We start from the raw sequence: 16419 nt of genomic DNA on the forward strand, positions 1-16419 counted from the left end.
AACCTTACTGCTTTATTTAATAATAATAACATACCAAAACTGAATGATGAAGAAAGCAAAGGACTTGATGGTCTTTTAACTTATAATGAAATGTTAGCCAGATTTAAAAAAAATATCATATGATTCTTCCCCAGTTAGTAGTGGTTTTACAGCGGCTTTCTTTAATGTTTTTTTTTTTTTGGAATGTTTTAGGTCATTTTGAAGTTCGATCAGTAAACCAAGCTTTTGTTTCAGGAGAATTATCAGATACTTTTAAACAAGGGGTTATAACATGCATCCCTAAAGGAAACAAAGATAAACTTTATATTAAAAACTGGAGACCTATTTCTTTATTAAATGTTTCTTACAAAATTGCATCAGCGAGTATTGCCCAATGCCTTAAAACTGTTTTAAATAAACTTATAAGTGAAGATCAAACTGGTTTTTTATCTGGAAGATACAAAGGTGACAATATAAAATTCCGGAAACAAAGTGATCCCTCGGAAGCATTAATCCCAACAAAATTACATAAGACTTGCAGACTCGGTTTGATTGAGTCTGTACATGAGAGATAATGAATAAGTGCAACATCCCTTACGCCCCCTAGCACCGGCTAATAAGACTTATTTATGATATTATGCAATACACAGATGATCATCAAATTCCTGGAATGTTGTTACTTATTGATTTTGCAACCGCCTTTGAATCTGTATCATGGACATTTATGCACAAAGTTTTAGAGTTTTTCAATTTTGGTGAAAATTTCATAAGTTGGGTAAAGTTATTTTACAAAAACATTCATTCTTGTGTCACAATAAATTGAAATTTGTTAGACTGGTTTCAAATACAACGTGGTTGTCGTCAGGGCGATCCCCTATCCCCTTAAATTTTCATATTATGTGCAGAAACTCTTGCATTACTCATGAAAAATAATACAAATATAAACGGGAATACTCAAAAAATTTGCCCGGACTTAAATCTTCAGTGGGAATCTGAATGTTGGCATAATTCTATGTTCAAAATAGGCGGTTCTACTGTTTGTTTCTCAAGATATGTAAATTGTGGTATTATATTAATGACTTCTTAGACAATAGAGGAAATTTGCTATCATTTGATGATAAATACCAATTGTTTAGAGTATCAAAACATTATAAAGTCTATCAGGAGATTTTTAAATCAGCTGTCTTTAAGACACCTTCATCAGAAAGAGGAAATGCCTTTTCAGCCTTAAATTTTAATGATCAAGATAATCAATAGTCAAAAGAAGGGATGTAGACAAATCTATGAGCAAATATATCATCTATTGCTAAGAGAAAATGGGAAGATGAACTCAATTTAAATAATGATTTTAATTGGAATGGCATTTATAGGCTCCCTTTTAATATTACAAAGGATTCAAATTTACAATGGTTTCAGTATTAAGTTAATCACAGGATACTAGCAACAAATTATCCTTTACATAAAATGAGAATAAAAGATGTTAATATAATTATGTTCTTTTTGCAACAACCATATTGAACCAATAAAACATTTATTTTGGGATTGCCAATTAAGTTCTTCTTTTTGGGAAGATATAAAATCACGGATAAATTCAAAATGTACAGATGTTAACACACAGTAGACCTTAACAGATATTATTCTAGGCAATGAACACTTAGATAATGCAACATTGAATTTAATTCTGCTGGGAAAGTATACTCTCTATAGATGCAAATTAACACAGTTCCAAGCGTTCAACTTTATAAAAATTATGTCGCTATTCTTTTGAGAACACAATTATATAGTGCAAAAAAAATAAAGTTTCAAAGTTTGACAATTTATGGGGAAAATATATTTCTTTGCTGCCTAATTGAGACTAATGTTTTAAGATTATTTATGTAGGCTTGATCCGCTCTGTAGCACCCACTGCCCTTTTTGTGTCTCCTTGAATGACCTTTGGTCTTTTTTAATCTTTCTCATGATATAACTGCATAAAGTATTCATGACAAGAGGTGCAACTCTTAAATGGATATCAATTTTAAGATAGTAGGGGTTGTTTCCCTTGAATTAATGACATTTGTTTTCAATATAAGTTCAATGTAAAATTGGAATTTCTCCTTTATACCAAATAAGTTCTATAATATTGTAAAGTAATAAGTTCCGAAAATGAATCTTTTGCTTATGTTATACTAATTAGGTCTGGTATTAAAAAAAATGTCAACGCTGTTGAGATACTATTGAATTATTACCTATATTATATTTATAAACTTTGTAGATTCTAAAAAGTAATCTCTTATTCCTCCTTATACGTTTATCTCATATATTGTATGTACGTATATACATAAATGTTGTGTATTGTTTGGTTTTATTAACCTGTCAATTACATACTGATTACACGGTCGATGCACACAGTATATTCATCTTCCGTAGATGTTCGGTAAGTTCCGTGAGATGTACGCTGTACGATGGAATTTAATTTAATTTGTATCTCTAAACTAAGTGTACTCAGCGTTATAGCGCAATAGGGTCCAAACCGAAGTGGGATCGAATATTTAAATGAGTCCTATAATGTATTCATAATTGACAGGTCAATAAAATCAGACTATATTGTGTAAAAAAATGAAAATAAAATAAAATGAATGACTAGCAATTTCTTTGTTGAAGGTTTTTTGACTTAAGTATGTTGATGATAGGTAGTTCATTGTTCCTCGTATTACTTGGAGTTTTTTATTACGTATTTAAGTTTTACCTATGATTATGAGATTACGGTAGATGTGTAAATTTATTATAATTGCTTCTTTTATTATCTTGTAAAGTAATAGACAGTTAAATGATGTGTATAGAAAATGTTCTCCCCTTTCGCCGAATAATGAACATTAAGACCTGGTCTTACTAGTTATAATGTGATGATATATTAAATAGTTTGATGTTATGCAAATATTATTATCATTAATTCGTTGACAGCATTTTATTTGTTGGAAATATATATCGTTTCGCGTTACGATTATGAGCATCCAGTGTTTTGAAATAGTTTACAAAAGTATCATAACCTGAAAATATGTATACATATGTTTATTCACTATTCATTTATACTCTGTTCCAAAGATTTATTAAATTTAATATTATACAGCATACAAAATATACTACAAATTTCTCGCAGAGTATATGAAATACAATAAGAAAGTATGATTGTATTTCAGTTATTTTTAATAGTACTAAAAAAGTGCTAAGTGGGTTATTTTGGAAATTTATATGACGAATAATACCATTTTGTTTAGGAACATTTATTATCCGTTCTCTAACACGTGCTCGTGTGTTCTTGTCATTAATCGTCTTCTTGGCTATAATTCGTACTTCTTCTTTATATTCATTCATGTTCTATTATTTACAACTTTTAACTTCAACTAATATCAATCGATCGCCATAATTCAATACTCATTACAGTCATCAGTTTTATTGCTTTGCTTTCCCGTTAGTGTTATCTCTATTCTGGACTACGTTTCACAAAAATTCCAAACTGTATGCATAAGACCAGCATTAAAATAATTTTAGGAATCTTAAGTTTTGTCCAACTACTTCTCTTATACTACTAATGGGATTTAGATTAGAATTTTTATTTCAGGATTGATTTTGATCAGGTACTTGCGTGTTACCGTGGTAATATACCGACATGTATAATGTATTGTTTTTTATTGTTATTCTGTATTATGTCGATATATATTCCCAGTACCTTTGTCAATTTGTTTACATGATATAATAGATATCCCCTGTACGTTTGTCAATTTATGATATCATATGTGTACATGTCCTATATCATATAATCGTGCTATTCATTTTCCCATATTTTTCTCATTTTTATTCATCCTATTCATTCATTGCAACATGTAACACAACAATTCTTAACAATTATTTTCTTCTGAATGGGCCTCTAATAGTTGCACTGGCTAATTGACAAAGGTACTGGGAATATATATCGACATAATACACAATAACAATAAAAACAATACATTATACATGTCGGTATATTACCACGGTAACACGCAATCCTGAAGTAATGGGATGTATCGTTTTGAAACACATGTTTAACTATCTACAATGAAAATGTGTTAATATTTCAAAACAGATCTTGCCAGGTTACTCAACTATTTTTTAATACAGATATGTATGATCAAATCGTAAGGCTTTAGACAACGCAGAATCTGTAGGTATGGTTCGGAATTTCAGAATATTCATTGTCTAGAAAATTATTCAATGAATAGAAACAAGAAAAGTTTTGTTGGGACTTCCTTTTCTAATTTACTTCACCTTTATTGTGGTGTCCCTCAAGGTTCGGTCCTTGTGCCTCTTTTGTTCTTAATTTACATTAATGATATTGCTGATTCCCTTCTAATTATAGCACGACGTTTTGCAGATGATAGTTATCCTTCAAAAACCGAGATTATGTTCTTCTCGTTTTGTAATAGAGATGACCACAAGTATGTTCTGATAATGTTTAATTAACCATAAACAACTCGGCAGGTGGTGTAATGGCACGAACATATTTCTACTATAGTTTCTTCGGCATCTAAAATTTTAGGTTCTATGAATATGTCAACAATTTAAAGTTCAAAAGAGTACACTCAATAATATAAATATTTCATATTTATGTCCGCATCTCGGATATGCTTCACTTTAATGAGATAATTGTACCCATTATGAGAAGGATATTTTAGAAGAAAAATGCAACAAGAGCCGCTAGAATTGTTAACGTTTTAACAAGATCAAGATCAGTCTCCATTCTTATTATTTATTAAAAGAAATAAGATTGGTATCTTTGGCAGAAAGAAGAAAAAATCAAAAACTCCTTTTAGTAAACAAAGAGAAATATAATTTATTGCCATTATATTTATCACAGTTTCCCCCTTAAATAGAAAATGCAATTTAAAATCATTATAGTTTAAGAAATTACATCAACTATGTTACTATCGCAAGGGAGCCGAAATATAAATTCAAAATCAGTTATCCCGTCATTAATATAGCTTTGAAATCAATCACTTTAGCAAACTTTAAAAGAAAACTGAAAGAAATGTTAAACCTCTAATTGTTCCGTCTTTCGTTATAAACGGTGAGCGTCCACCAACATTACACCATACACGTCTTACATCTTACCATAGACGCCCCCGTATATTCAATCAGAGATGTTATATTTCCGATCCTTAAAGATCGTTCAGCACGACATTATTGTTATGTTTGTGGTACTTTTAGTTTTTACTTTTGGCATTTTTCTACTAGGGTGGGTGGTTCCAATATTCCTCTTGAATAATGTTGAATCACCCTTAGAATATGTTGCCTGCTTTTTAAATTTGTCTTTTGACGTCATATCTGTGATATGCAGGCTTCATAACCTCTGATCCCCTTTCAAAGTTCCATTTTATTTAGTTCCGCCCATTGTTTTCTCGTTAAGGGTACACACATTATTTAACTTTGGGACCATACGCCGCTTTTCATGGAATGGCACTACTGTGTCACATCGAAAGTTCCATGATAACCGCCACATGAACACATCTGCGGATGTTTCTAAATTCAAAATTTCACCATTGCTATGATTAAATGTTGAATTCTGCTTAAACCGTGGCTAGGAGGCGTGGACGGTAACTTGCACTTTCCATTGCGTAGCTAACAGGCCCTCATGCAACGAGCTGCAATCATTGAAAATGTGGGGTGGATACAGTTTGTATTGAACCGTCATCAACGTGTACTGGAAAATGCAAGCTACAGCCCATGCCCCCCCCCCCCCTTCATCGGCTTAAGCAGAATTCAACATTAAAACATGAAAATGGTGGAATACGGTGGTTATCATGGAACCGTCAATGTGGCGCAGTAGTACTATTCCATGAAAAGCGGCGTATGGTCCCCAATTCGAAGAATGCGTGTGCCTTAAACGAGAAAACAATTGACACAACTCATAAACACTGGAACTATATCACTGCAAGGTATATTGATAATGCTTTCTTGGAAATTATATGAATATTTGTTTAATATAAGGCAGTGACAATTTCATCTGCAAGTCTTTTCTGTAATTTTGTTGCGGTTAATGCTTCCGAGGGATCATTTTGTTTCCAGACTTTTATCAGTAGTTAGGAAAGAAGACAGAAATAGTGCATTTGGTTTGTTTTTAGTTTTATTATGGTATTCGTTGAACATTACGCTCTTATTTTAATAGCAATTGAACAAGGACACAAATGATCATTTTAATGCCAATTTATACTTTTATATTCATAATAAGATGAACCAAAGCAAAGCTAACTTAAAAATTAACTTTATCTACTTTCAAAATCAGTATTCTAAATTATCCTAACAGAATGAGCATCTCAGTATGTACAAATCCGCATTTGCATCACTTATTGTGTCTGCAGGAGTTGTGTCATAAAGTGAGCATTCACTTTCCACAATGTTATACGAATATGCAACACAAGAAGCGCTAGGAGTATTTAAGCAGGCATTTCGACAGTCCACCGATGTGAAAACAAATGGTATGAAAGCTGTAAAAGAGGGTGACCATGAATTCGCCACAATTATATCATCGGCCTCGTCCAGTACATAGCAATCTGAAAGAGAAATAGCATGCTTTAGAACGAATTTAAATTTCATATGAGAGGTAATAGCTTGCACTTCCAGTACTGTCTATAAGCAGGCTCAATCCGAGACTCTAACAGTTTGCCGTTTTGGAAGTTCTTAAAGTATTACTTAGCCTCTCTGGGTTTTTTTCCAATTTTTCAGCAAGATTAGTTGTCCATTTATTTTCTTATTTTCCGCGTCTGCAGTGGGGTCGGAGAGCCATTCCTTACTGTACCTTACATTGATATTTCATGGCATGTATCATCATATATTGTAAACATTGATTAGATACAATATTGATATTATTAGAAAACAGCAAAAATGTTTTCTTTTGTGGGTTTTTTTTACACAAGATTTTAGTTGAATTAACATTTTCCTATAATCAATGTATTATATATTATGCGAACATTTTACTTAATTTAAAAGAACAAGTATAAGAAAAAAAGACAGAAACGAGTCGTGGGGATTTTACTTCCAAATTATTGACATTCTCTTAATACTTGAAAAGGTCACTGATGGAAGGCTTGTCGGAGATGTATACTGCTTGATAATATTGATAATTAAACAGTCTCATTAGTGACTAAATTTTTAATAGTTTTATCCCATCATGTAATTTGTTTATTTTGAATGAATGTTTTAAGAACATTGTGAGGGAAACTGCTATAATCTGAATGATTTTAAGAGAAAATACTATGAATCTAAATTAATTTAATACAATCTAAAAATTGATTTACATTTATTTAATATTAAAGACTTATTTAAACATGATTGCAGGAAGCTAACTATAAGTATCGTTTGAGCTGAGGAACATTATAAAGAAGCAAAAGTGAAAAAATACTAACCCATAATAGGTTGACTGCATGATAAATATGACGAACCACAATTATTTGCTCTGCATGGCGATGCTGTTGTTGCACTTGTTGGTGTTTCAGTAGTAGTTTTACTTGTTGTTGGCACTGTAGTAGTTGTACTTGTTGTTGGCACTGTAGTAGTTGTACTTGTTGTTGGCACTGTAATAGTTGTACTTGTTGTTGGCACTGTAGTAGTTGTACTTGTTGGCACTGTAGTAGTTGTACTTGTTGTTGGCACTGTAGTAGTTATGCAATTATTAATGTAATAGTTCATTAATTAATGTCTTTACCTTTTAGAAATGTTAAAATTGTTTCCTTTTCGCCAATTTACAACCTCGTTTAATATGTTATAAAATCATTTATAAGAGCAAGTGTCATGACGATAACAAACATTTGGTCGTTTCCAAGAATTAACAATTTTGAGATGCAAAGGCACGGTTACATATTGCTGTAACATATGTTTAACACAAATTAAAAAAAAATAGTATTGTCATCAGAAACTTCAGGCACTTTACTAACAGATTATAATTATATATTGTATAACTTCTACTCACTTATTTCACAACAAGCCCCTGTGTTACCAGAGTCTTCGCAGTCGCAGTATATAGTCCTATTCCTTGTAAAATGACATTGCGATGAGTCTTGACAGCAACCTGTTTAGCAAAAGGGATTTCGTATTATTAAGTACATAACAGTTAATCTCGTTTTCTTTATTATTAAGGATGGGAGCACACTAAAACTGGAACAAATGAGCAAATAAAAATCGATGTTTTCCTTAAAAGCAAGAAAAACAGAATACTGAAAAATCTGACCGAAAGTATTTATCATGATAATCTTAGGTACTTTTAATAAAGATGGTTTCTGGTTTTAATTTTCAATTGAGTACATGTGTTAACTTCGGTGTTCCGTTTGGACAATTGTCACTTTTCATTTAGTCTGTACCCGCGATGCACGGTGGTGAAAATGCGATGGTACGATGGTGCAAAAATGATGGTACTATTGTGAAAACGCGATGGTACGATGGTGAAATCGCGGGTGCGCGATAGTTCGATGGTGAAAACACGATGTTACATCGCGTTTCCACCATCGTACCATCGCGATTTCACCATCGTACCATCGCGTTTTCACCATCGCGCCATCGTGTTTTCATCATCGTGCCATCCCGTTTTCACCATCGTGCCATCGCGTTTTCACCATCGTACCATCGCGCTTTCACCATCGTACCATCGCGTTTTCATCATCGTGCCATCGCACTTTCACCATCGTACCATCGCGCTTTCACCATCATACCATCGCGTTTTCACCATCGCGGTAACAGACTAAATAAAAATTGACGACTGTCCAAACGGAACACCGTAGTTTACAAATTAAACATACTCGTATAAATTTTTTTTTCAGTAAAACGGCGCACCCTTTTGCGGGGATGAATAAAATTAATTATTTTCGGTCCAGGTGATTGGATGCCTGTCTTATACAATGACCTCAACATGATTGGTTGTAATCAAAATATAATCACAAGTAAAATGGTTTCCTGCGGGGAACATTTTTGATGATATAAAGATATTTCATTTAACTATCTTCAACATTGTTTGGGTGGGTGGATAAATAAACGTTTGCATCAGGAATATAGTTGACAATAATCGATCAATATAGAAGAAGGTCTTTGGAAACTGGTGACCGTTAATGACCGGAGAAGGTCGAACATAAAACAATTATTTCTTTTTAAGAAAATGATTAAATAGGCCTACCATTTTATGAATAATTCCGAGCAATAAAAAAAAGCAAACACACAAGTTTTCGCAGAAAACATCTCTATTTATTATGGCAGATGCCACTACTGCCACTACGAATATTTTAATTTTGTAGATTTTCAGTATAAACAATTTATTGTTTGTAACATTTTGAGATACATATTAAAGAAACATTGATAATTTTCAAACACATCATTCAAGTTTTTCCACCTTAAACGGTATTATAATTATAGAAAATTAAAAATATCACGTAATGGTTTTTTGTTCTTAATTAGGTATTATTCTGACTAGAGGATTATCCGTAACGTACCGGCAAAAGGTATTTAGCCAGGTTTTCGAAAAGGTCAATTAACCAATCATGTACGGTTTACAGATCACATGCTCCTCCATGTACCGAAAACAGGTCACGTGCTCCTCCATGCCTCAAAAGTTAAACGCGTACCAATACCCTGCGGTCTCCAGACCGAAGGGAATAATCAGATTATTTTTGCTATTATTAAATGATGACAACAAAAGTATACATTGCTTTTAAGGTTATTTTAGCGTCATATGCATGTATTGTACTCACATGGATAACATTTCATCCTTGCCTTTGTACTCGCTTTATCGAACCCAGGGCGAAGACACGCATAGCCCTCTGGACACTATTATAAATATACCAAATAACGAATAAATCTCTGCGTCTAAACAAACTTAATCATCTTAATTACCTATCATAAATTTCATGGATACAAACGTGAAGACTGTTAACTTGTGAATGATTAAATTGAAAATATTAGGTTGTAAATATCACTGCAAGGTATATTGCTAATGCTTTCTACGAACGTTACCTCTAAACTTGGTCCACAGTTTTGTAGGTAAGGACTTCTACCTCTTGCTTTCTGGACTATCATTATCGTCAAATAAATCTGAAGTTATTTAAGTAATATAGCTTTTAAATAAATATATAGATACTTATTAGTTCATATTATCAATTTTCGTTTTTGTAATAATTGTATAATTAGTGCCATTTCTGCCATTTCATTTTTTAACTTGAGTACATTTTATGCGTTATTTTGTTTTCAATAAATTTAAATTATATATTGACGCATTCGTCGAAAATGATATTATCATATACAGTAAGGTATCTTATTAGTCCCCTACCGGTTTAACCGGAGGGGACTTTAGGTTTACCCTCCGTCCGTCTGTCCGTCTGTCTGTCTGTCTGTCAGTCCGTCAGTCCGTCCGTCCACAAAACTGGATCCCGCGATAACGCAAAAAGTACTGAAAATATTTTTATGAAACTTGATATATGGATAGATGGCAGTATGGAAATTATGCACGTCTTTTTTTTTTCTTCCTTTGTTGAAAATTCTGGTTGCTATGGCAACAAATAGTCTGAAAATATGGCAAATTTAACACATAAACTGGATCCAGTGATAACTCAAAAAGTACTGAAAATATTTTTATGAAACTTGAAATATGGGTAGATGGCAGTCTGGAGATTATGCACATCTTTTTCTTTTCTTCCTATGTTGAAAATTCTGGTTGTTATGGCAACAAATAGCCTGAATTTCAAGATTTCTGATTTAAATTTTTCAGCTTTTCACTATATGTTCTTTATTTCTTAAGGTGTTTACTTCAAACTTTAAATATAAGTTTCTGGTCATCAACCACATCATATGTGACAAGGTTTATAACTCTAGCACAAAAAATATCAGTATTACCTCCCTTGAACTTAGATTTTTTAGGGGAAAAAATGTTGTCTTTTTTAAATAACTTCTTTATTTCCTAATGTATCTACTTCGAACTTCATATATATGTTTCTTATTATAACTCGACATTTTTGAGAAGGTTAAATACTCTAACAAGACTATTTCCAGAATTATGTCCCCCTTGAACTTAGATTTTTTTCGAGAAACTGGTATTTTCACTCCAACTTCTTCATTCCTTATAGGATTTACTTTAAAATCCCACATCGTAATAATATGACAAGGTTTTATAAACATAATTTCCTTACTAAGCATGGAAACTTAACACATTACTGTGATATAGACAAACTTATTTTATTATGTTTTGTGGTTGATATTTTCAAATACAGACTTCATCCTCAAATTCATTATAAATGGCAATACACAGGAGTGTATGACAATTAAAGAACTTTTTGAGGGACCGGTAGGGGACTACTGTATTGCCCGCAATACTATCAAATGCTTGTATTGTACATGTATCATAATTTAGGTAAGTACAATGCCCGTTCATAAATTCAAATGATGCTTACGATATTTAGAATCGATCTCCACTGCATCTTCAGATGTCTGAAGCATAACATACACAATTTATTAGAATTCTATTTCATTTAGTATCTCCCCTAACTAATAATGATTTTCACAATGGAAATTTTTTCTGATAAAAACATGCAGTATGTAATGATATTCTCATATTAGTACAGAAATGGTTCTCGTATAAAGACTAAATGCCGTGCTATATAGCTTAAAGGAAGAAAGAAGGAAACAAACAAACAAAGAAACAAAGAAGAAAAATATAAAACAACATATTTAATTGTTAAATTCGTAGGAGGAAGAGTTCTTCCAAATGAATACTTAAAAGATATACTATGTTCATTTAGAGTAAAATATATTTATCCCAGAAACTATTTAAAATCTATGTAATTCTTTCTGAATATGTCTAATTTTAATAAAAGAATGTACAAACTGTGTGTGGGAAGCTGCATATCCTATAACAGGTCAAATAATGTAGGTCCTTTCTTAAAAAGAAACTGCCAGTTTTTTAAATGACATTATATTTTCTTATTGTGTCGACCTATAGTGTGTAGAGTTTAAAACATAAGATATTTACTTAGAGTGTAGTCAAAACATGTTTATTCTATATTTACAAAGAGACTATGTAGCAATTACCAAAATTTAAAATATAGCATTTGAGCATAGTATATCTTTAAGTATTTCAAAGTATTGCATTCAAACATTATCAATAATCATAAATGTAATTTGAAAAACTTTATTGTGTTCAGTCACTAGTTTGATTAATTTGCATGCATTGTGATAATATGATAATAATTATTAATGGTTGTTAAATTTGATTTACAAATGAATTATTTCCTCGTTGTATTCTGCAGGATTGAAATTTCTTTACTTATTTATACATACCCCGAATTATTCCTTAAATGTAATGACGCAAAAATATTAAACGAAAACAAGTCTTATACTTATGCTTAACACTTTACAAACCCCTTCACATCATTAGTTATTGAAATGAATTATATGACCAGAATAGATCTATATTTGATTATTTAATAATCTTCATTCGCCTTATATAACTGTTTCGATGCGGTCAATAAATGTATATAAACGCACTGTACAAAAACGACGCGCGAAAAGGTCACCATGTTCAGTGAGTAGTTGATATTCATAGGTTGTACGAGTTATTTGGGCAAAATCATGTCTATGAATGTTAATTTTTAATGATGATAAACAATAATTATTTGCACCTTTACAAATAAAATAAAATTTATATCATTGGTTACAATAAAACAGCATGTACAATGTATAACATCAATTTGATAACAACAATAACATGTAAAATAGAACCCAATTTTATTGTAAATTCCATTATGAGAATAAATTACACACAAGACAAAAAAGAACAAGATGAAATAAAATAAACATCACAAAATATTTACATAACATTATTATACGAATAAAGATCAAAGATTTTTTCAGTTTACAATGTTGTCATATTATCCTTAATTCTTATAATAAGCATGCCTGCCTACAGAGAATAATAACAGAATAAGAATTAGCATGTTAGAATATCAAACAAAACAAAAGACGGAGTGGCGAATATTACGTCCATATAACGTATCTTTAATTGTGAATAAATTCTTAATTGGTTGACTACACAAATGACTTTGAGCAGATGCTTTGAAGCGTAGCATAATTTATACAAGAATACGCAGGAATCAAGAGGTACATTACTCGTTACGTTAAATATCTTGATTTCTTTTATCATTTTAATTTATTATTACTTATTACTGTACAGTTATTCTTTCACAATATATACAGTATTTTATAAACCTGATGAAGACTCATGAGCGTAGAAACATCCATTATCATCATTAAATAAACCTTAAAACTTAGCCTGTGATGATTGTTTGTTACATTTATGAAACTATATGAGTATAATTAACGGATTGGATTTGTATTCCTTAAAGCTTATCCAGAAATTTAATAAATACATAAGAGAAATGTGTATATCACCTAATGCCTTTTCATAAATTGTAATTATTTAAAAGGATAACAGTAACAAAGATAAAATACAGTTTACCTTTTATTTTCCCTAGAAAATGAATTTCAAAGAAGTTATTTTCCTTGTTAAGCCTGTAAACTTCAAACGTAAAATGATTGTTAAGTTAATATAATCATAGCATATGACACGTTGAACAATTATTTTACAGGGATTTGTAAAATAATCGATCAAAACCAGTTATTTGTTATAATGTCGTATTACTACCAATAACATGTGATGTTACCACAAATTACAGAAAAGTAAAATCTGATTATAGGCATGTCATTTGTTTGTCCAGTTTCATATGCACTATCAGCTACTTATTTGGTAAATTTTGGCGGGAAAATAACAACGAAGGGTTGTCTTTGGATATGAGATAAACAAATTTATGCACCTCTTGCAATTGTTCTCAATACAAATGAAATAATAACGACTGTTTCAACATGTAAAATGATACTTGAATTTTACAATTATGTGAAACATGTGCTTCATTTGCATTATAATGTAATATGGTTATTCCGTTATTGAATAGTTATACTTGGTGTCCATTATTCTTATTTCTAGTGTTTTGTTTAAATATTAGAATTTACAAGTACCAGTGTAACTTTATTCTAGTTGTAGAAAGTTAAAACAGGTTTAGAAATGTTCCATATGCATATTTAGTTTAAAAGAATAAATTTTTAACCTATTGTGTTATATCAAAGATAATTTTACTAAATTGTTAAGGAATATTCGTTCTTATTTGAACAATTCTGTATTTTTGGAGTGTTTTTTATAGTACATGATCATATGATACTTAACCCTTAATTATGTTAACAATATAAAAATACTTAAAATAGTATGAATAATTGATTTTTTTTTTGGTAAAGTCAATATATTCTTTGCTACTCATAACAATATATCCTAATACAATATTTACCATGTATCCTAATACATTAAGCATATATATCATGTATAGCTCTCATTTTTTCTTATCAAGGTTCAGAAATACCTCAGTCTTACCCGGCATATAGCTAGAACACTCATTAACTGGGAGAGGACGCTCATAAGCGTGATAGCCTTCTGCCCAATCCACAAATCTACTTTGTGAATATTGCCACATGTTAAATGTTTTGTTGAATATATATGTTTGAACCAATACCGTCTGACAATGTTGTAGGCATTTAGAAAAACACTTGCTATATGATTTACGTTTCATATTAGTTTCTTGTATTTACTTTCTAAGTGAAAGTGTTGATTTATTCACAGATTCCTGTGGGATAAATAACAAACTGAGTCATATTTTACATGTGACTGTATGTAGGTGTTGAGGAGAGAGGATAAACATCTGGAATATAAAACAATAGTTTTGATCATCAACACGACCTCAAGTGTAATTAACTGTCAAGTTATCATTCGTTGTTTTTGGTTTTTTTGTAATTTGTAACAGATTGTGTAATTATTTAATTGCGCATTATGATTGTTCTCTATACGACTTTAATATAACACTAGAGAGTAGGGTTTATGCGTGAATATATACAATAACATGGTGACTTTTGTAAGCACGAGTTGGCAAGGCGAGGGATTTTATACATTCGAGGGAATCAAAAAGAGTCAAAAGATGCGTATTTAGGTAGTTTATCTTTAATGGCAATGTTTCATCAAGTTCGTTCTAATGAATATTATTGGCATGTACACAAATGTGAAATTGTGTTATGATTATGAAACGAAAAATACGATAACTATAATATAAGTATAAGTGAAAGAACTGCATGGGACATATGATATTCTCTTAAATATTTTCTACATGTTTTATTTTGTGAATATTTGTGAATATTTTCATCAATATGACAATGCTGATTACTAGAATCGTTTTGCTAAGTTCACTTTAGAACATTGTATGTCTATGAAGGGTATCATTGCTGAATCGAGCAATAGGCGTTAATAGTTTCCCTTTATACCAATCCGTTTTATACCCCCACCACAAAATGGGGGGGGGGGGGCTATAATCGATTAACTTTGTCGCGTCGTTCGGTCCGTCCCTCCCTCTCCATTATTGTGTCCGCTCTATAAATCCTATACCAACTGAAGGATTTTCTTCAAATTGGCTCAAATATTCTCATCAACAAGGGGGATGTGCTGAACCCATGTTGCCCATGTTTCAGTTCAAGGTCACAATTGAAGGTCAAATATCAAACAATTAAATATTAGACAATATGTCGTGTCCGCTCAATAAATCCTATACTAATGGAAGAATTTTCTTCAAACTTTACTCGACGGACCGGTCCGTCCGTCTCCATTTTGGTGTCCGCTCTATAAATTCTATACTAATGGAAGGATTTTCTTCAAACTTGACTCAAATGTTCACCACAACTGGGCAATGTGCAGAACCTATCTTACCATTGTGCTTAAGGTTAAGGCCACACTTGAAGGTCAAAAACTGACTGAGAAAATGTTCTTAAGTTCTTAAATATATATGAGGTGTCACAATTAAGATATGCAGGTTAAGTTTAATAACTCTGTGTTGCATTTTGACAAAGTTTTACCCTTATTTAGTCTTTAAATCAACATACAATCAATACTGGACAATCTGTCTAATGGAAAGATTTTCTTCAAACTTGACTCAAATCTTCACCCCCAACTTGGCAATGTGCAGAACCTATTTTACCATTGTGCCAGCTTAAGGTCAAAGCCACATTTGAAGGTCAAAAACTGACTTAGAAAATGTTCTTAAATTTTAACATGTACTTATTTTTAAAACTATGACAGAAATCATTTGAAACTTCAAATATATACGAAGTGTCGCAAGTAAGATATGCAGTTTCATAACTAAAAAAAGTGGGGGGGGGGGGGTAGATTGTATTTATTTTGATAAAGTTAAGTTCATTTTTTATGTCTTTAATTTTATTTACTATAATATTTCTTAAACCAGTATAAATATTCACTTGAAACTATATAATATATGAAGTGTCACAAGTAAGCTCAGTATGCAAAGTTTT

The 16419-nt window shown here is 31.4% G+C and overlaps 1 protein-coding gene across 2 annotated transcripts; it reads right to left on the reverse strand.

The window, feature by feature from the left end:
* Positions 1 to 6106: 6106 nt before the first annotated feature.
* On the reverse strand, positions 6107 to 13599 carry LOC132716683 (uncharacterized). 2 transcript variants are annotated; one of them, XM_060700004.1, is made up of 8 exons: positions 13481 to 13547; positions 11852 to 11903; positions 11418 to 11454; positions 9988 to 10065; positions 9726 to 9801; positions 7961 to 8059; positions 7398 to 7643; positions 6107 to 6545 (listed from the first exon to the last, which is right to left on the reverse strand). In XM_060700004.1, exons 3-8 carry the CDS (start codon positions 11442 to 11444, stop codon positions 6292 to 6294), a joined length of 780 nt encoding a protein of 259 aa, XP_060555987.1. In that variant the 5' UTR covers positions 11445 to 11454; positions 11852 to 11903; positions 13481 to 13547; the 3' UTR covers positions 6107 to 6291. The 2 variants fall into 2 exon arrangements, with proteins under 2 accessions (XP_060555987.1, XP_060555986.1); XM_060700003.1 differs by lacking the exon at positions 11852 to 11903 and having other exon boundaries at positions 13481 to 13599.
* Between the last annotated feature and the right edge of the window lie 2820 nt (positions 13600 to 16419).

Source organism: Ruditapes philippinarum, unplaced genomic scaffold (genome assembly GCF_026571515.1).
Source record: "Ruditapes philippinarum isolate M1 unplaced genomic scaffold, ASM2657151v2 ctg59_1_1_1_1, whole genome shotgun sequence".
Taxonomy (NCBI): Eukaryota; Metazoa; Mollusca; class Bivalvia; order Venerida; family Veneridae; genus Ruditapes; species Ruditapes philippinarum.